This window comes from Rhinoraja longicauda, chromosome 5 (assembly GCF_053455715.1).
Source record: "Rhinoraja longicauda isolate Sanriku21f chromosome 5, sRhiLon1.1, whole genome shotgun sequence".
In the NCBI taxonomy this organism is placed as follows: Eukaryota; Metazoa; Chordata; class Chondrichthyes; order Rajiformes; family Arhynchobatidae; genus Rhinoraja; species Rhinoraja longicauda.
Window position 1 is genome coordinate 66,724,051 of NC_135957.1, and position 16,027 is coordinate 66,740,077.

Below are 16,027 nucleotides of genomic sequence, written 5' to 3' on the forward strand. Positions count from 1 at the left end.
CTGGGGCTATTGCCTTGACTTCAATATTTAGTATACACTTTAATTATCCAGAAGTAAATTATTTTTCTCTCAATGTTAAAATTTTGGATATATGATTGTTTTCATGGGCTTAAATTTGAATTTTTGTTCAATTGGATTTAGTGATATATTTGGGGACAAAAAGGATTCTAGAAGACTTTTTTTCATTTCTATCCACAGATACAGTGAACAGAATATTGTACTCTTATACTAAATTAATTATCACCATATTAAGTGTTTGACTCATCAGTTTATTTCCTCTCACATGGTCATTCTAGCAAACATTAAGCACTCAAAACATTGGAAAGATACTACTAATGCTTTCTGTAAAATCATAATATTCCCTCAGTTGATTTGCTGGATAAGTGAACCAACTTTAGCATCCTCTACAAGGCCAATATCCCTAGCCCTGAGGCTCCCATGGGTGGTGTGAAGGAAGGAACTGCAGATGCTGGTTTACACCGAAGAAAGACACAAAATGCTGGAGTAACTCAGCCGGACAGGCAGCATCTCTGAAGCGAAGGAATGGGTGACGTTTTGGGTTGAGACCCCTCTTCAGACAGGGCTGTGTGTCTGAAACCAGACCCCAAAGCAGCACTCTATTCCAAACTCTTACACCATGAGATTTTAGAGCACTGAAATCTTCAAAATAGTGCCATCCCTGACGCTCTTTTTCTCAGCATTATGAACATATATTGGTAGCACACAGAAGTCAAGTAAGAATGGCAGAAAGAGCACAGCAGTTGGTAAGCATCCATCTGCCCTGTGAAGGACCTGCAGTTTGTTTTTAGTTTTGTTTTAGAGATACAACGCGGAAACAGGCCCTTCGGCCTACCGGGTCTGTACTGTTCTACTTGCAGTTCTACCTGTAATTTGAACTTACTGATTCTGCACAGGCTTCGTAACCCAGATCACCAGAATTACCTTGGGGTCAATCCCATTCTCCTGCTATTCCACATAACCTACAAAATTTTCTATCAAATGCGTGTTTCTGGAAGTACTAATTCTATTGCCATTAGCAAGGCAATGAATTGTGAATTCTCATTACTGATGGTACTTCTCATCTGTACTCCCTTCTATCTATTATGAATCAATTTTAAATTCTAAGCTCTTGCTCCTTGAGCCATTTTGCTCATGAGAACAGCATCAGTATTTCTTGTTAACTAAACCATTTGTGTTCTTGCCTGACCCATTGTGTTCCTCCAGCACTTTGTGTTTTGCTCCAGATTCTGCATTTGTTTGTCTTTAATTTTGTAACCTTGCAGCCAAAATCCTTCATCTTGGAACAGTTACAGTAAATTCTTTTGAGCCAACCTGATCTCCCGGTGGCTGAGCACTTCAACTCCCCCTCCCACTCCCAGTCTGACCTTTCTGTCATGGGCCTCCTCCAGTGCCATAGTGAAGCCCACCGGAAATTGGAGGAACAGCGCCTCATATTTCACCTGGGCAGCTTGCAGCCCAGCGGTATGAACATTGACTTCTCCAACTTTGTCTCTCTCTTCCCCTCCCCTTTCCAGATCTCCCACTGTCTTCCTGTCTCCACCTATATCCTTCCTTTGTCCCGCCCCCCTGACATCAGTCTGAAGAAGGGTCTCGACCCGAAACGTCACCCATTCCTTCTCTCCTGAAATGCTGCCTGACCCGCATTTTGTGAATAAATACCTTCGATTTGTACCAGCATCTGCAGTTATTTTCTTACACTATCTGCAGTCATGTCTCTGGTAATATTAACTGTTTGCTCCTATAATTGTTTAGAGAAGTTACTTTAAGCATATATATTTTGTATGATGATATGCTTCATTTCAGATGCATTACATTTCACTTTCATTCACTGTTATTCCACATTCAAATAACTAGTGTGGATGTTAGAGTGTAAATTACAGATAACACTTTTGAATTCTGGGATTCATTTTCATCTGACAATACTCTGGGGAACTGAGATTGCATTTACTTACTGCTGTTAGGTTGATTAGTTTCACACCCTGGAAGTAGGGAGGATGAATTTTTTTATGTCACCTCATACTTTTCAGCTGTTTGCCTTTTAGAAGGGGTGATGAAGGCTGAGCAGCATGTTGATTAGAACAAATTTTGATGCCTGTTCTGCTTTTCAAACAGTTTTATGTTGGCGTGCCAGTCATCTAATCCCAGATTTTTATTTGGCATGTTGGTTTCCATTATTTGCAATATGTCAAAGCTATGCGTATTGAACATTGGAATGATCATCCATAATTGTTGATAGATACCATTTTATCAGTAATTACACTAGGTTTGTATGGAGAATTAATGGGCCTTTGCAGAATAGAGGCGTTGTGACTCAGCCAAGATAACAGACATTAACTTTCTTGACTCGCTGCATATAGTTGTGCAGCGTTTGTAGTGGGGCCCCTCATGATTCTGGTGTTGGCTAAAATTGATCTGCCATGCATCCAACGTAGATGTGTGGACTATGTTGCTCTGCACCCCGATGAACAATGTTTTGATTCCTGGGAATAACTGGCTTGTGCTGAAACATTGAACTTATCAAATGGCCTGCAACACCACTACACAAGCTGCGGAACTCAAAACTCCTGGTGGAAATTGTCAAAAGCTCTTGCCAATCATCCTTCCTGTAACTGCTAATCCCTTTGTGCTTGGGAAGGAAGGTGGGTGACAGGTAGTTTGAGGTGTGTAGGAAGGAACTGCAGATGCTGGTTTAAACCGAAGATAGACTAAAAAAGCTGGAGTAACTCAGTGGGACAGGCAGCATCTCTGGAGAGAAGGAATGGGTGACGTTTCGGGTCTGAAGAAGGGTCTCGACCTGAAACGTCACCCATTCCTTCTCTCCAGAGGTGCTGCCTGTCCCGCTGAGTTACTTCAGCTTTTTGTGTCTATCTTAGGTAGTGTGAGGTTCCTGGTACTGAATTAATATTCAGTTGTGCCAGTTTGAGAGATGGGAGAGCTAGACTATCAAGCTCTTAAATTGGCATTGTGTCATGTAGAATAGAGGGGAGGCCATTTAAAACTGAGGTGAGAAGGAACTTTTTCACCCAGAGTGTTGTGAATTGGTGGAAGTCTCTGCCACAGAGGGCAGTGGAGGCCAAATCACTGGATGAATTTGAGAGAGTTAGATAGAGCTCTGGGGGCTAGTAGAATCAAGGGATATGGGGAGAAGTTGGGCACAGGTTACTGATTGTGGATAATCAGCCATGATCACGATGAATGGCGGTGCTGGCTCGAAGGGCCGAATGGCCTCCCCCTATTTTCTATGTTTCTACGTTCTTTGGTATGATATATCTAAATTGGGTATGCAATGTTCACTAATGTTTTTACCACGTATTCTGTGCAAAATGGTTCATAAATGTGTATTTATGCTGCAGATGCAACACAAGCTCGAGAGCACATGTCGCACTTCAAAACAGGAACGATCTAGCTTAGTTGCCACTTGACTTTCCACCCACTCCATTGCTTCTCAAACAAGTAATTGCTTTACCATCTGTTTGTTTTAATGACCAATGGGTTTTCACTTGTCCCCGTTATTTCAAGCATGTGTAATTATAGGCTAAAAACTCAAACCTGGAATTCTGAAATGAAAACAAAATACTGAAAATAGCAGATTAGATAACATCTGTGGAAAAAGTGAAAGATAGTTTTTTGCAGGAAATTTATGAAATGATTTTTGGAAGAGTAAAACAATACTCTCCAAAAAGTGCTTTTAATTGTGTCCCGCATCTCTAGCCAGTCTAAAAGGTGGACAATTTAGTTATCAAACAAGTCTAGACAATGCTAGTATCAAATATTCTGACCTTTTACTTCCTCAGGAAATTGACTCAACAATACTGAATTGACCAGCTAGACATTTGTGTATATCAGGTATTTTCTGATGCTTAGGAAAAAAAACTGCAGATGCTGGTCTAAATCAAAGGTAGACACAAAATGCTGGAGTAACTCAACAAGTCAGGCAGCATCTTGGGAGAAAAGGAATGGGTGACGTTTCAGGTCGAGACCCTTCTTCAGACTGATGTCAGGGGAGGGGCGGGCAAAGATAGAATGTAGTTGGAGACAGGAAGACTAATGGGAGTCCCTTTACCTGCCCCCTCAACTCCATCCAAGGACCCAAACATTCTTTCCAGGTGAGGCAGAGGTTCACCTGCACCTCCTCCAACCTCATTTACTGTATCCACTGTTCCAGGTGTCAACTTCTCTACATCGGCGAGACCAAGCGCAGGCTCGGCGATAGTTTACATCCCAGCGGTATGACCATTGACTTCTCTAACCAGATAGTCCCTGCTTACCCTCCCTATCCCTTCCCAGTTCTCCCACTAGGCTTCCTATCTCCAACTACATTCTATATTTTCCCGCCCCCTCCCCTGACATCAGTCTAAAGAAGGGTCTCAACCCGAAACGCCACCCATTCCTTCTCTCCCGAGATGCTTCCTGACCCGCTGAGTTACACCTGTATTTTGTGTCTCCCTTCATTTTCTGATGCTTGTTGAGTTGAGATGCCTAGAATATCAGTGAGAGATGTCGAGTTTGGTTGATACTGAATATTTCAACAAATCTGCTGTCTCTGCCTTCGTCAGCATGGTGGTGATATTTACTATTTTGCTGATGTGGAATACATAGATTACTTATCTGCAACTTTGTATAGACACAGTAACTATTTAATATTTGGGTCCTGTCTGCATCAACAACTTGCCAACCACAAAAATGGCCATTTTGCAAGTTACTTCATGGTCAAAATCAATGTCAAATTGAAATAACACGCATGTCTCGTGGATTTACAGCCAAAGCTAGGTCCTGGTGGCTGTAAGTTTCTGGAATTTGTGTAGATAAATATTCAAACACCTCCATTAAATAGTTGGCTCGAACTGGTAAACTGCAGATGAAAGAACACTGAATCAGTTAAAGCAGCAAACGACTAATAAACAACAAAAAAATTCAAAGTGATGCAAAAATTGTTGCCAATGAGTTATTTTGAGACTATTATAGCTGACTTTGTAAGTGGGACCTTCAGATCTGTTTTTATAGGTCAGTGTTGTCTGCCTCTTTGCAAGATCTTTGTTTTGGTATATATTTTATCAGTTCAAACATCATATCTTTAGTACTTTATACAGGTGTATTCATCCTGTTTCGATCCAGACTTGAAACTTGAGCATACATAGTGTTTACTTACTTCATATGTTTTATCTAATTAAGCCCCATAAAGTACTCTTTCCTAAATCTGATGGAATTAAAAAAGAGTGCAGACATAGTTCTGACATGGTGCTTTGGCATGATATATTGTGTACACAATATATTTAATTTCAAACTCAAATATGGTCTGGTACTAAATGTTTAATGAATCCAATGAGAATTTGAGGCAATTATGGTGTACACAATATCAAATTTATACAGTTGATCTATCTTAAATTTTAAGAGTAAAGTTAAAAATGTACTTGCTTTACATAGTAAATGTTTAACGCTTTAGTTGTGTGTGTTGCGGGAGAAGAAATAAAAAGTATTTTTTTTCCTTGAACACGCAAGTTATCGGGGTGTGTGCTTGCAGAGCTATATTTACTTTAATTCTAGCCTAATTTGAGCAATTTGGATTGCAAGGGGGAGGGAGAGCCCTTGTAATGTAATTTTGGGGCTCCTAAAATTAACAAGTTGGAAGAAAGATGCATGGATGCTATCCCCATATCACCATAATTGCCTCAAATTCTCATTGGATTCATTAAACATTTAGTACCAGACTATATTTGAGTTTGAAATTAAATATACTTGATTTTCCTTCTTGTATGACTTAATGAATGTTAAACTTGAATATGTCCACTGGGATTAATCGGAAAAATTTCGAGGAGATAGCAGTGGTAATTGGTACATGGTGGAGATGGAAATGTCATAAGGTGCTGACATTTGGCAAAAACCATGGCACTGTTACTTGGGGGATGGAAAATGTGATCTACCGATCATTGTCTGCACGATTTCTAATGTACACATGGTTATTTGGAGCACTAACAGGCAAGCACTTACATGGCCTCTTGGCCTTGCATTTTGAAGCTAAGTATATACTCATGATACTGCAGAATAAATGCGGTAATATGGAAATATGGATTAAAACAGAACTACCAGTTATTTAAATAACGTATTTGGATATGTGTATCTGTAAATTCAAAGTGGAAGTAGTTAACAAAGCAGAAAGTACTGGAATTTTGTATATATTGTTCAAAAATAGCTGCACTTTAATTCTTGCAGGTTATGATATGTCTACATTTATTAGGCGATACAGCAGATATTTAAATGAAAAGGCATATTCCTATAGACAGATGGCATTTGACTTTGCAAGAGTGAAGAAAGGGTAAGTTTGAATTTTTGAATGTCAATTACACCATATGTATCCAGCAAACATCTTCTCAATTTTGCAGTTATTTTCTTTGTCTTAAATTTTTGTGAAAAGTTTGCAACAATTCAGTACTTGATCGAAACATTATACTGTGTACTCACAGACCTTAATAATTGGAGTAATTTTTGATTTAATTTAAAGCCATATCCTAAAATATGTTTGAAATGATAGATGAGAGCAAAATAGCCGAGCTGATATACACTTGAACGTTTAATTATGAATTGGCTTCTGTTAAGAGGAGGTTTTTATCGTTGGCTATTGAATTAGTTATAGCAGAGAAATCTCTGGGCTGGAGAGCTGTACATCCAAACAGAAACGGGTAGTAGTTTCCATCAAAGTCAGCAGGAGCTGATGCGAAACACCATTTAATTTTGATAGTCTGTCAAAACTAGGCCAGACGCAGACAATCCTCAGACCATTGCTCCGCTGTGCCATCCAAGGTACTGGAAAATCAAACATACAAAATGCTCAAAGTGCTGGACAAGTTGGGCAGCATCGAAGGGGAGAAAAACAGTTGTGCTTTCAGTTCAAAGACCCTTGATCAAAACTGGAAAAGTGAGAAGGCGAGCCGTTTTTAATTTTGTTGAGACTGAGCGCATGTCTGTGATAGGATGCAGATCAATGTTGTCAAGGTAAAATTTACTTTAAAAATTTTGGAGTGGAATATGAGAAATGAAACAAACTTAAATGAATATACAGCCACATCCATAAAAATGGGATATGATGGTGGGGGGGAAGGGGGTGGGAGGGGGGGAGAAAGAAGATTACTTGTTGACTAAAAGTTTACCTAGATAACAGATAAGGCGCTGTTCTTACAATGTGTTTACTCATGTTGTAACCTTACTGTTTTTCAACTTTTTATTTCTGTATAGTACATGTTTAAATAAGATTGGTACAAGACAAAATGTAAAAGGTGACAGAATTTTGAGGCTCCACAACTCAAATTATAGAGCACTGACTGACGTATTTGAAATTATTAAAGGAGGAAATGGTAAATGGAAGCAGATTATTTCCTTGAGCACAGACATAGCAGGAGTAGACCATTTGCAGATGAGGTTAGTTAGCGTGGCATCATGTTTGGCACAGATATAGTGAATGAAGTGCCTGTTTGTGTACTGTACTATTCTATGCTGTGCTCAATATGAGCCCTCAAATCTCCAAATTTAAAACCTTGCACTAAATGTTATCCCCTTATGTATTTATACACTGTAAATGGATTGATTGTAATCATGTATAGTCTTTCTGCTGGCTGGTTAGCATGCAACAAAAAGCTTTTCTCTGTACCTTGGTACATGTGACAATAAACTAAACAAAAAAACAATGAATTGTTCCAGACCAACTCCATTAAAAAAAGGATGCATTGATTTATTTTGTATTACCTTTACTTAAGCTAGGTTTATGGATTTGCATAATTCAATGGCAAAGTCGTAAATCATTTTGATAATTACTTGTGGTAGCTCTGTCATCTTCTTTTAAGATGTTAGATTTTTCACCCAAAGGATATCTAAAAGGGTCATCAATATCCAAAAAAAACTCACATAAATATTCCTCCAAATGTTGTTTGTGTTGCTTTAATTTTAAACACTCTTAACAACATATGACCAGATGAAAAAGAATCAAAATTGTATTGCGGGTGTCATTTGCCCCAGTAGTGTTTCCTTGGGTTTATCTTTCATTTCTAATTTGAAAAATTCCAAGAAAATTTTGGTAAACGTCTTATCATACATATCTTACCTTGTACTTTTTGTACAGATGATCCAAGGTCAAATTGGACAACTGCAGCCGTCAGAGGTAGTGTCCAAACCTGCGATTTCTGTTTCAGGGCTGATGGTGTCATGAGAACTCTGCCATCAGATAAATTGTTGAAAAGCATGCAGATATTTCAAGGACATCTGGATGCTCTTTTGGAGTTTGATGCAAGTAGCCACATGCAAGTAAAATAAATTTATTTAGGTCTCATGTTATTTCTTTAAACAGGGCTGATGGTGCAATGCGAACTATGGCTCCAGAAAAATTGTTGAAAGGCATGCCAATACTGCAAGGGCAGTTGGATGCATTGCTGGAGTTCGATGTGAGTAGTTCGACAGCATGATGGCGTATTTTGTGAGTCATTGCTGGAACTGAACAATTAATTGCAGCGATGAATGGGCATCGTCTCATTTGTCTGCACACTTAAAAATTATTATGCATGGGATTGTATGCATTAAACATTTTGCTGATGCATGGGCATTTTGTATTCATAGAAATCCATGGTCTTTCCATTCTGTATACTTGCATGTGTGTTCAGAATACTTATTATTTCTGTCTTCCCATATATTTACATTTTGCATCTTTGTGGTACAGCGCTATATCATTATGCAAGCCACATTGCTCTCCTTGAAAGAATGGCGTTTTAATATTGTCCCCACTGAAATCATATGGCAATTTCATTGTTGACTTTAATGTTTCAATTTTTTTAAGCAAAAATTTATTTTGAAAGCATTTGATATGGGAGCAGTGGATGTGCAAACCTTGTATGAACACATTTGCGCTCTCCCAGCTGGCTGGTGTCTTTGCACTACACGTGCTACAAAGTTTCAAAGTGTGCTGTCTACCTAGCTTCAGGAAATGACCCATCTTTTATCAGGTTAGAAATTGAAGCTGTTTAACGATTATAATGTTTGGGTCCATTTGCCATTTTTCAGTAAATGAAGAGTGAAAAGCTTGCATGCAGAATGAGCTTGACAATTGTACTGATAAATGGTAAGTGCCATTCATTTTGTGCATGGAAGCAATGATGATCTCAAGAAAACCTGACCATCTCCATTGCATTTTAGCAAAGCTTCTGACAAGGTCACAGATGACAAAATGTTTAAAACAAAACTCATACCTATTTTGTAGTATGGCCCTTGGGATCCAAAAGTGGCAAATTTGTTTCACGGCACAAAGTAATGATGTTTTTGAGATTTAGATGATTGTTGCCAGTTGAGTTTTCACAGGGCTTCATGTTCAGTCCCTTGCAGATGCAGTGCACAGATATTTGCCAGTTTATGAAAGCCTAGCCTATATTCTGTACGTACATTCAAATGAGCATTTGGGAACTGGCCTAGTTAGATTTGCCAGTTGGTGCATCAATTGCTCTATGGTGAAAAAAGACAAAATGCTGGAGTAACTCAGCAAGTCAGGCAGTATCTCTGGAGAACATGGATAGGTGAAGTTTCACTCTGGCAAAATTGGAGAAATCAATGTTCATATCATTGGGTTGCATAACTGAAGTAGGCTCAGTTATGCAACCCAATGATATGAACATTGAATTCTCCAATTTTGGGTACTTTCTATCCTACATTGTCAGTGAGGCCACATGCAAACTAGAGGATCAGCACCTTATATTCTGCTTGGGTTGCTTGCAACCCAACAGTGTGAGCTTTGAATTCTCCAATTTTAGATAACAACAACCCTCCCTCCTCCCACCTCTGGTCTTTGTCCAATCATCTGCCTATCGACCCCCCCCCCCCCCGCCCCCAATCAACTGTATCCACCCATTACCTGCCAGGCTTTGTCCTGCCCCTCCTCTCTTCCAGCTCTCTTTCCTCCCCTTTTACATTCAGTCTAAAGAAATGTCCCACTCGAAACGTTACTTATCCATGTTCTCCAGAGATACTACCTGACACGCTGAGTTACTCCAGCACATTCTCTTTTTTTGTAAACCAGCATCTGCAGTTCCTTGCTTCTACATTTTAATTGCCATATGGGAACTTGGTTTGTGGCTGCATTTCCAACTTACAAATTATTTGGGTTATGAACAGTTCACCTGGAAACCACCTCTATATTAATGGTTTTGACAGTTAAACATGTGAAAATTGGCAGTGTAATTTATCGTGAAGAGGAAGGTTTAGACTGCACGATAGTGTGATTACATGAGCAGTAAGTGGCAAATGGAATTCAGTCTGGAGGAGTAAGATATTGCATTTGTGTTGAGCAAATGAGGAAAAGAAATACCTGAACAAATAGGATAATACAAAGAGATATAGAAAATGTTCACAGATTCTTAAAGTCAGACAGAGGGAGTAAGATGATTCAAGGCACACGGGAAGATTTGCGATATTAGCCAAGACATAAAAGATGAAAACAGGGAGGTTATGCCAGTACTTGATGGAACGTTAATTAGACCACAACTTGACTACTACTTAAATTTATGGTCGACATTTTACAGCAAGATGTAAATTTCTTCTGCACCTTCTCCAGTTGAATCACAAGGGTATTGTCAGGACTTGGAAAACTTGGAAATTAATCCTATTTGTTCAGATGTGAAAGGAAAGATTCACATCATAAAGAGACAAATGCACAAATTTAAATCTATTTCATTTCAAATTTTCACTGGCAAAACACAAAAAGATGCTTGAAATTTGAAATAAAATTAAAATATTAGAAACACTCAGTAACTGTGGAGAAAGAAGTTCTTATGTTTCAAGTCAATGACTTATAGCGTGAATTATGTTCCTCTCCAAGTGCTACCTGAACTGTTGAACAATTCCAGCAATTTATATTTCCACCTCCTGGATTTATTATCTGTGGACATAGTTTTGAATACTCGGTGATTAAGAAATTTTGTCTTTATGTAACATAGAAACTTTGATAATGCATTTAAAATATACTATATGCTCTTTTTATTCACAAAATGCTGGAGTAACTCAGCAGGTCAGGCAGCATCTCGGGAGAGAAGGAATGGGTGACGTTTCGGGTCGAGACCCTTCAGACTGATGTCGGGGGTGGGACAAAGGAAGGATATAGGTGGAGACAGGAAGATAGAGGGAGATCTGGGAAGGAGGAGGGGAAGGGAGGGACAGAGGAGCTATCTGAAGTTGGAGAAGTCAACGTTCATACCACCGGGCCGCAAACTGCCCAGGCGAAATATGAGGTGCTGCTCCTCCAATTTCCGGCGGGCCTCACTATGGCACTGGAGGAGGCCCATGACAGAGAGGTCAGACTGGGAATGGGAGGGGGAGTTGAAGTGCTGGACCACCGGGAGATCAGTGGCGTTAATGCGGACCGAGCGCAGGTGTTCAGCGAAGCGATCGCCGAGCCTGCGCTTGGTTTCGCCGATATAGATGAGTTGACATCTAGAGCAGCGGATGCAATAGATGAGGTTGGAGGAGGTGCAGGTGAACCTCTGTCTCACCTGGAAAGAATGTTTGGGTCCTTTGATGGAGTTGAGGGGGGAGGTAAAGGGACAGGTGTTGCATCTCGTGCGGTTGCAAGGGAAAGTGCCCGGGGTTAGGGTGGTTTGGGTAGGAAGGGACGAGTGGACCAGGGAGTTGCGGAAGGAACGGTCTCTGCGGAATGCAGAGAGGGGAGGGGATGGGAAGATATGGCCAGTGGTGGGGTCCTGTTGTAGGTGACGGAAATGTTGGTGGATGATATGTTGGATCCGCTGGCTGGTGGGGTGGAAGGTGAGAACGAGGGGGATCCTGTCCTTGTTGCGAGTGGGGGGATGGGGAGCAAGAGCGGAGCTGCGGGATGTAGAAGAGACCCTAGTGAGAGCCTCATCTATAATGGAGGAGGGGAAGCCCCGTTTTCTGAAAAACGAGGACATCTCGGAAGCCCTAGTCTGAAACACCTCATCCCGGGCACAGATGCGGCGTAGACGGAGGAATTGGGAGTAGGGGATAGACTTTTTGCAGGGGACCGGGTGGGAAGAAGTGTAGTCCAGATAGCTGTGCGAGTCGGTGGGCTTGTAATAAATGTCCGTCACTAATTTTTCTCCTGTGATGGAGATGGTGAGGTCCAGAAACGGGAGGGAGATGTCAGAGATAGTCCAGGTATATTTAAGGGCAGGATGGAAATTGGAGGTGAAGTGTATAAAGTCAGTGAGTTCTGCATGGGTGCAAGAGGTAGCACCAATGCAGTCGTCGATGTAGCGGAGGTAGAGTTCGGGGATGGGGCCAGTGTACGTCTGGAACAGGGATTGTTCGACGTACCCGACAAAGAGGCAGGCGTAGCTAGGGCCCATGCGAGTGCCCATAGCTACGCCTCTGGTTTGGAGGAAGTAGAGGCGTAGCTATGGGCACTCGCATGGGCCCTAGCTACGCCTGCCTCTTTGTCGGGTACGTCGAACAATCCCTGTTCCAGACGTACACTGGCCCCATCCCCGAACTCTACCTCCGCTACATCGACGACTGCATTGGTGCTACCTCTTGCACCCATGCAGAACTCACTGACTTTATACACTTCACCTCCAATTTCCATCCTGCCCTTAAATATACCTGGACTATCTCTGACATCTCCCTCCCGTTTCTGGACCTCACCATCTCCATCACAGGAGAAAAATTAGTGACGGACATTTATTACAAGCCCACCGACTCGCACAGCTATCTGGACTACACTTCTTCCCACCCGGTCCCCTGCAAAAAGTCTATCCCCTACTCCCAATTCCTCCGTCTACGCCGCATCTGTGCCCGGGATGAGGTGTTTCAGACTAGGGCTTCCGAGATGTCCTCGTTTTTCAGAAAACGGGGCTTCCCCTCCTCCATTATAGATGAGGCTCTCACTAGGGTCTCTTCTACATCCCGCAGCTCCGCTCTTGCTCCCCATCCCCCCACTCGCAACAAGGACAGGATCCCCCTCGTTCTCACCTTCCACCCCACCAGCCAGCGGATCCAACATATCATCCACCAACATTTCCGTCACCTACAACAGGACCCCACCACTGGCCATATCTTCCCATCCCCTCCCCTCTCTGCATTCCGCAGAGACCGTTCCCTCCGCAACTCCCTGGTCCACTCGTCCCTTCCTACCCAAACCACCCTAACCCCGGGCACTTTCCCTTGCAACCGCACGAGATGCAACACCTGTCCCTTTACCTCCCCCCTCAACTCCATCAAAGGACCCAAACATTCTTTCCAGGTGAGACAGAGGTTCACCTGCACCTCCTCCAACCTCATCTATTGCATCCGCTGCTCTAGATGTCAACTCATCTATATCGGCGAAACCAAGCGCAGGCTCGGCGATCGCTTCGCTGAACACCTGCGCTCGGTCCGCATTAACGCCACTGATCTCCCGGTGGCCCAGCACTTCAACTCCCCCTCCCATTCCCAGTCTGACCTCTCTGTCATGGGCCTCCTCCAGTGCCATAGTGAGGCCCGCCGGAAATTGGAGGAGCAGCACCTCATATTTCGCCTGGGCAGTTTGCGGCCCGGTGGTATGAACGTTGACTTCTCCAACTTCAGATAGCTCCTCTGTCCCTCCCTTCCCCTCCTCCTTCCCAGATCTCCCTCTATCTTCCTGTCTCCACCTATATCCTTCCTTTGTCCCACCCCCGACATCAGTCTGAAGAAGGGTCTCGACCCGAAACGTCACCCATTCCTTCTCTCCCGAGATGCTGCCTGACCTGCTGAGTTACTCCAGCATTTTGTGAATAAATCGATTTGTACCAGCATCTGCAGTTATTTTCTTATACTATATGCTCTATTTGGTAACTTTGTTTGGGTTTTGTCATGACCTTTCTGTAATCTGCATGGAGAAAGTGCATACATCATATTCTGTGTTTGAATTTGCTAGGAACTGACCAATCACACATAAAAACTCTTCAACCACACTGTTAAATGTTTTAATATTATATTACAGGTGAGCCCTGGTGAATTGTCAAATGGAGTAATAAATGCTGGTTTCTTACTACTTTTCAAAGATCTAATCAAATTATTTGCATGTTACAATGATGGAATCATTAACTTGTTAGGTGAGTAGACATTATCATAAAACATCTTGCTTAATGCAGTGTTAATTATTCTTGTGAGAACCTGCAGCATAGTTGCTTCATCTATCTTCCTTGTGTATTCTCATGAATTTTCAGAAAGTAATCTACTGTTTTACATGGGAACAAGGTACTCGGTTTGGTTTTGAACAAGCAGACATGCAAAAACTTTTTTTTTTAAATCCAGAGTTTAATTTGGTGTCCAAAGCCTTAATTTTCCCGAGAATTAAGATTCTGTAAAATAGGTCCATTCTTACAAGTTTAATCTTGCAATGATCAGTATTTCATTGTCTACAGATACTGTAGTTAATATGTTGAAGTAATTGTTTATAAGGTGAAGGATTTCAAGTTCAAATATAATTCCAGATATACAATCATGAATTTTATAAGTATTCTAAATTATGAAGGGAGGAGAAATTGCAGGATCTCAATGTTCTTGCCCCACACTTTGGCTGATTTTGCTGATGAAAAAATTCCATAGTCTTTTCCCGAAATTACACATAGTTGGAGCCTAAGAACCAAATTCACATAAAATTACATTTTAGCATTCAAGATGACGCAAAATTCGTGCTGTCTATTTGTGCAGCATTGTGTGACTAAATCTTTGGATGCTATTTATGGGAAGATGTCATACTTGATAGTATTTAATATTTTTGTGATTTGTTTTTGATTTTTAGAAAAATACTTTGAAATGAAGAAAGGTCACTGTAAAGAAGCACTAGAAATTTACAAAAAATTCCTCACTAGAATGACAAGAGTTTCAGAATTTCTTAAAATTGCTGAAGTAAGTAATAAACAATAATGCCATTTAGAGACTTTTGGAGCATAGCTTTAACTTTCAACACCTCTGGCCCAAATAATCATGGGAGCATCTCATAAAGTCGAGAGTGGAGATGAACTTGCAGAGCTAGAGTGGTCGTTGGCAGCAGGGCATGTAATTGAGCCCATGTACTCTAAAGTACTGTCCACTGAAAACTATTGTGTTCAGCTTTGCTTCCACCTCCAGTCTCCCAGTGGCAAAGATTTAGGTATATATATTGTTTTGTGTACTAACGTATGGTGAAAAGCTTTGTTTTGCATACTAACCATACAGATCAGATATATCATGCATAAATACAATCAAGTCAAATTAGAGTACAATAGATAGAGCAAAGAGGAAGATGCAGAGTTTAGAATATTGTTCTCACCATTGTAGCCCATCAGTTCCACAGGTGGTGTGCATGCAATCGTAATTAGTTCAATTTGATATTGAGTCTTAAAAGTAACAATGTGACCAAATTGAAGATGAGATGCCATTCCTCAAACTTTGAACTTCATTAGAACAAGCAGATTAGTGTGCAATTGGACAATGGCAATTGATCCTTGTGGACCACGAGGTGTTTGTTAAAATGATCACCCGATCTATGCTTGGTTTCTCCACTGCAGAGGATGTATATTGTGGGAACTGTTATGATAGCACTGTTTCGATTTGGAACATAGAAAAACCTGTCTATATTTCTTGGAATTTGAATCCTTTCAAATTCTATAATCTGGGTTACTTTCCCCCTTTGTTCATTTACCATGTGCTTCTAACCCCTCAATGTGCTACACCAATGGTAAAGGTGACTCGTGCAAGACCCACAGCTACTCTAATTTCGAAGGAAACAATGAACAACTGTGATTATTTTATTTTCAATATATCACAAAGGTTGAAGTGGATTCTTTGGGATTGTATTTCCTTCCATTTGGAAAATAAATTGTTCATTAGGGGCAGTCTGCATGGCTTTGTATATGGCAGGTCATGGCTTACTTACTTGAGTTTTTTTAGGAGGTGACGAAGGTGATCGACAAGGGTAGGACGGTGGATTTTGTCTGTGTGGATGTTAGTAATGCATTTGATTAAAAATACCTGCTGGTAGGCTGATCCAAAAGACTAAAAT

At 41.0% G+C, this 16,027-nt stretch overlaps 1 protein-coding gene across 5 annotated transcripts in view; it reads left to right on the forward strand.

Moving 5' to 3' along the window:
• Window positions 1-16,027, forward strand: part of snap91a (synaptosome associated protein 91a) — a 132,540-nt gene that overhangs the window by 37,657 nt on the left and 78,856 nt on the right. For all 5 annotated transcript variants that reach the window (XM_078399708.1, XM_078399711.1, XM_078399709.1 and 2 more), the window contains exons 4-7: window positions 6,232-6,334; window positions 8,357-8,450; window positions 13,982-14,093; window positions 14,786-14,892. In XM_078399708.1, the coding sequence (XP_078255834.1) occupies window positions 6,232-6,334; window positions 8,357-8,450; window positions 13,982-14,093; window positions 14,786-14,892 (416 nt within the window). The remainder of the gene's footprint in view (window positions 1-6,231; window positions 6,335-8,356; window positions 8,451-13,981; window positions 14,094-14,785; window positions 14,893-16,027) is intronic.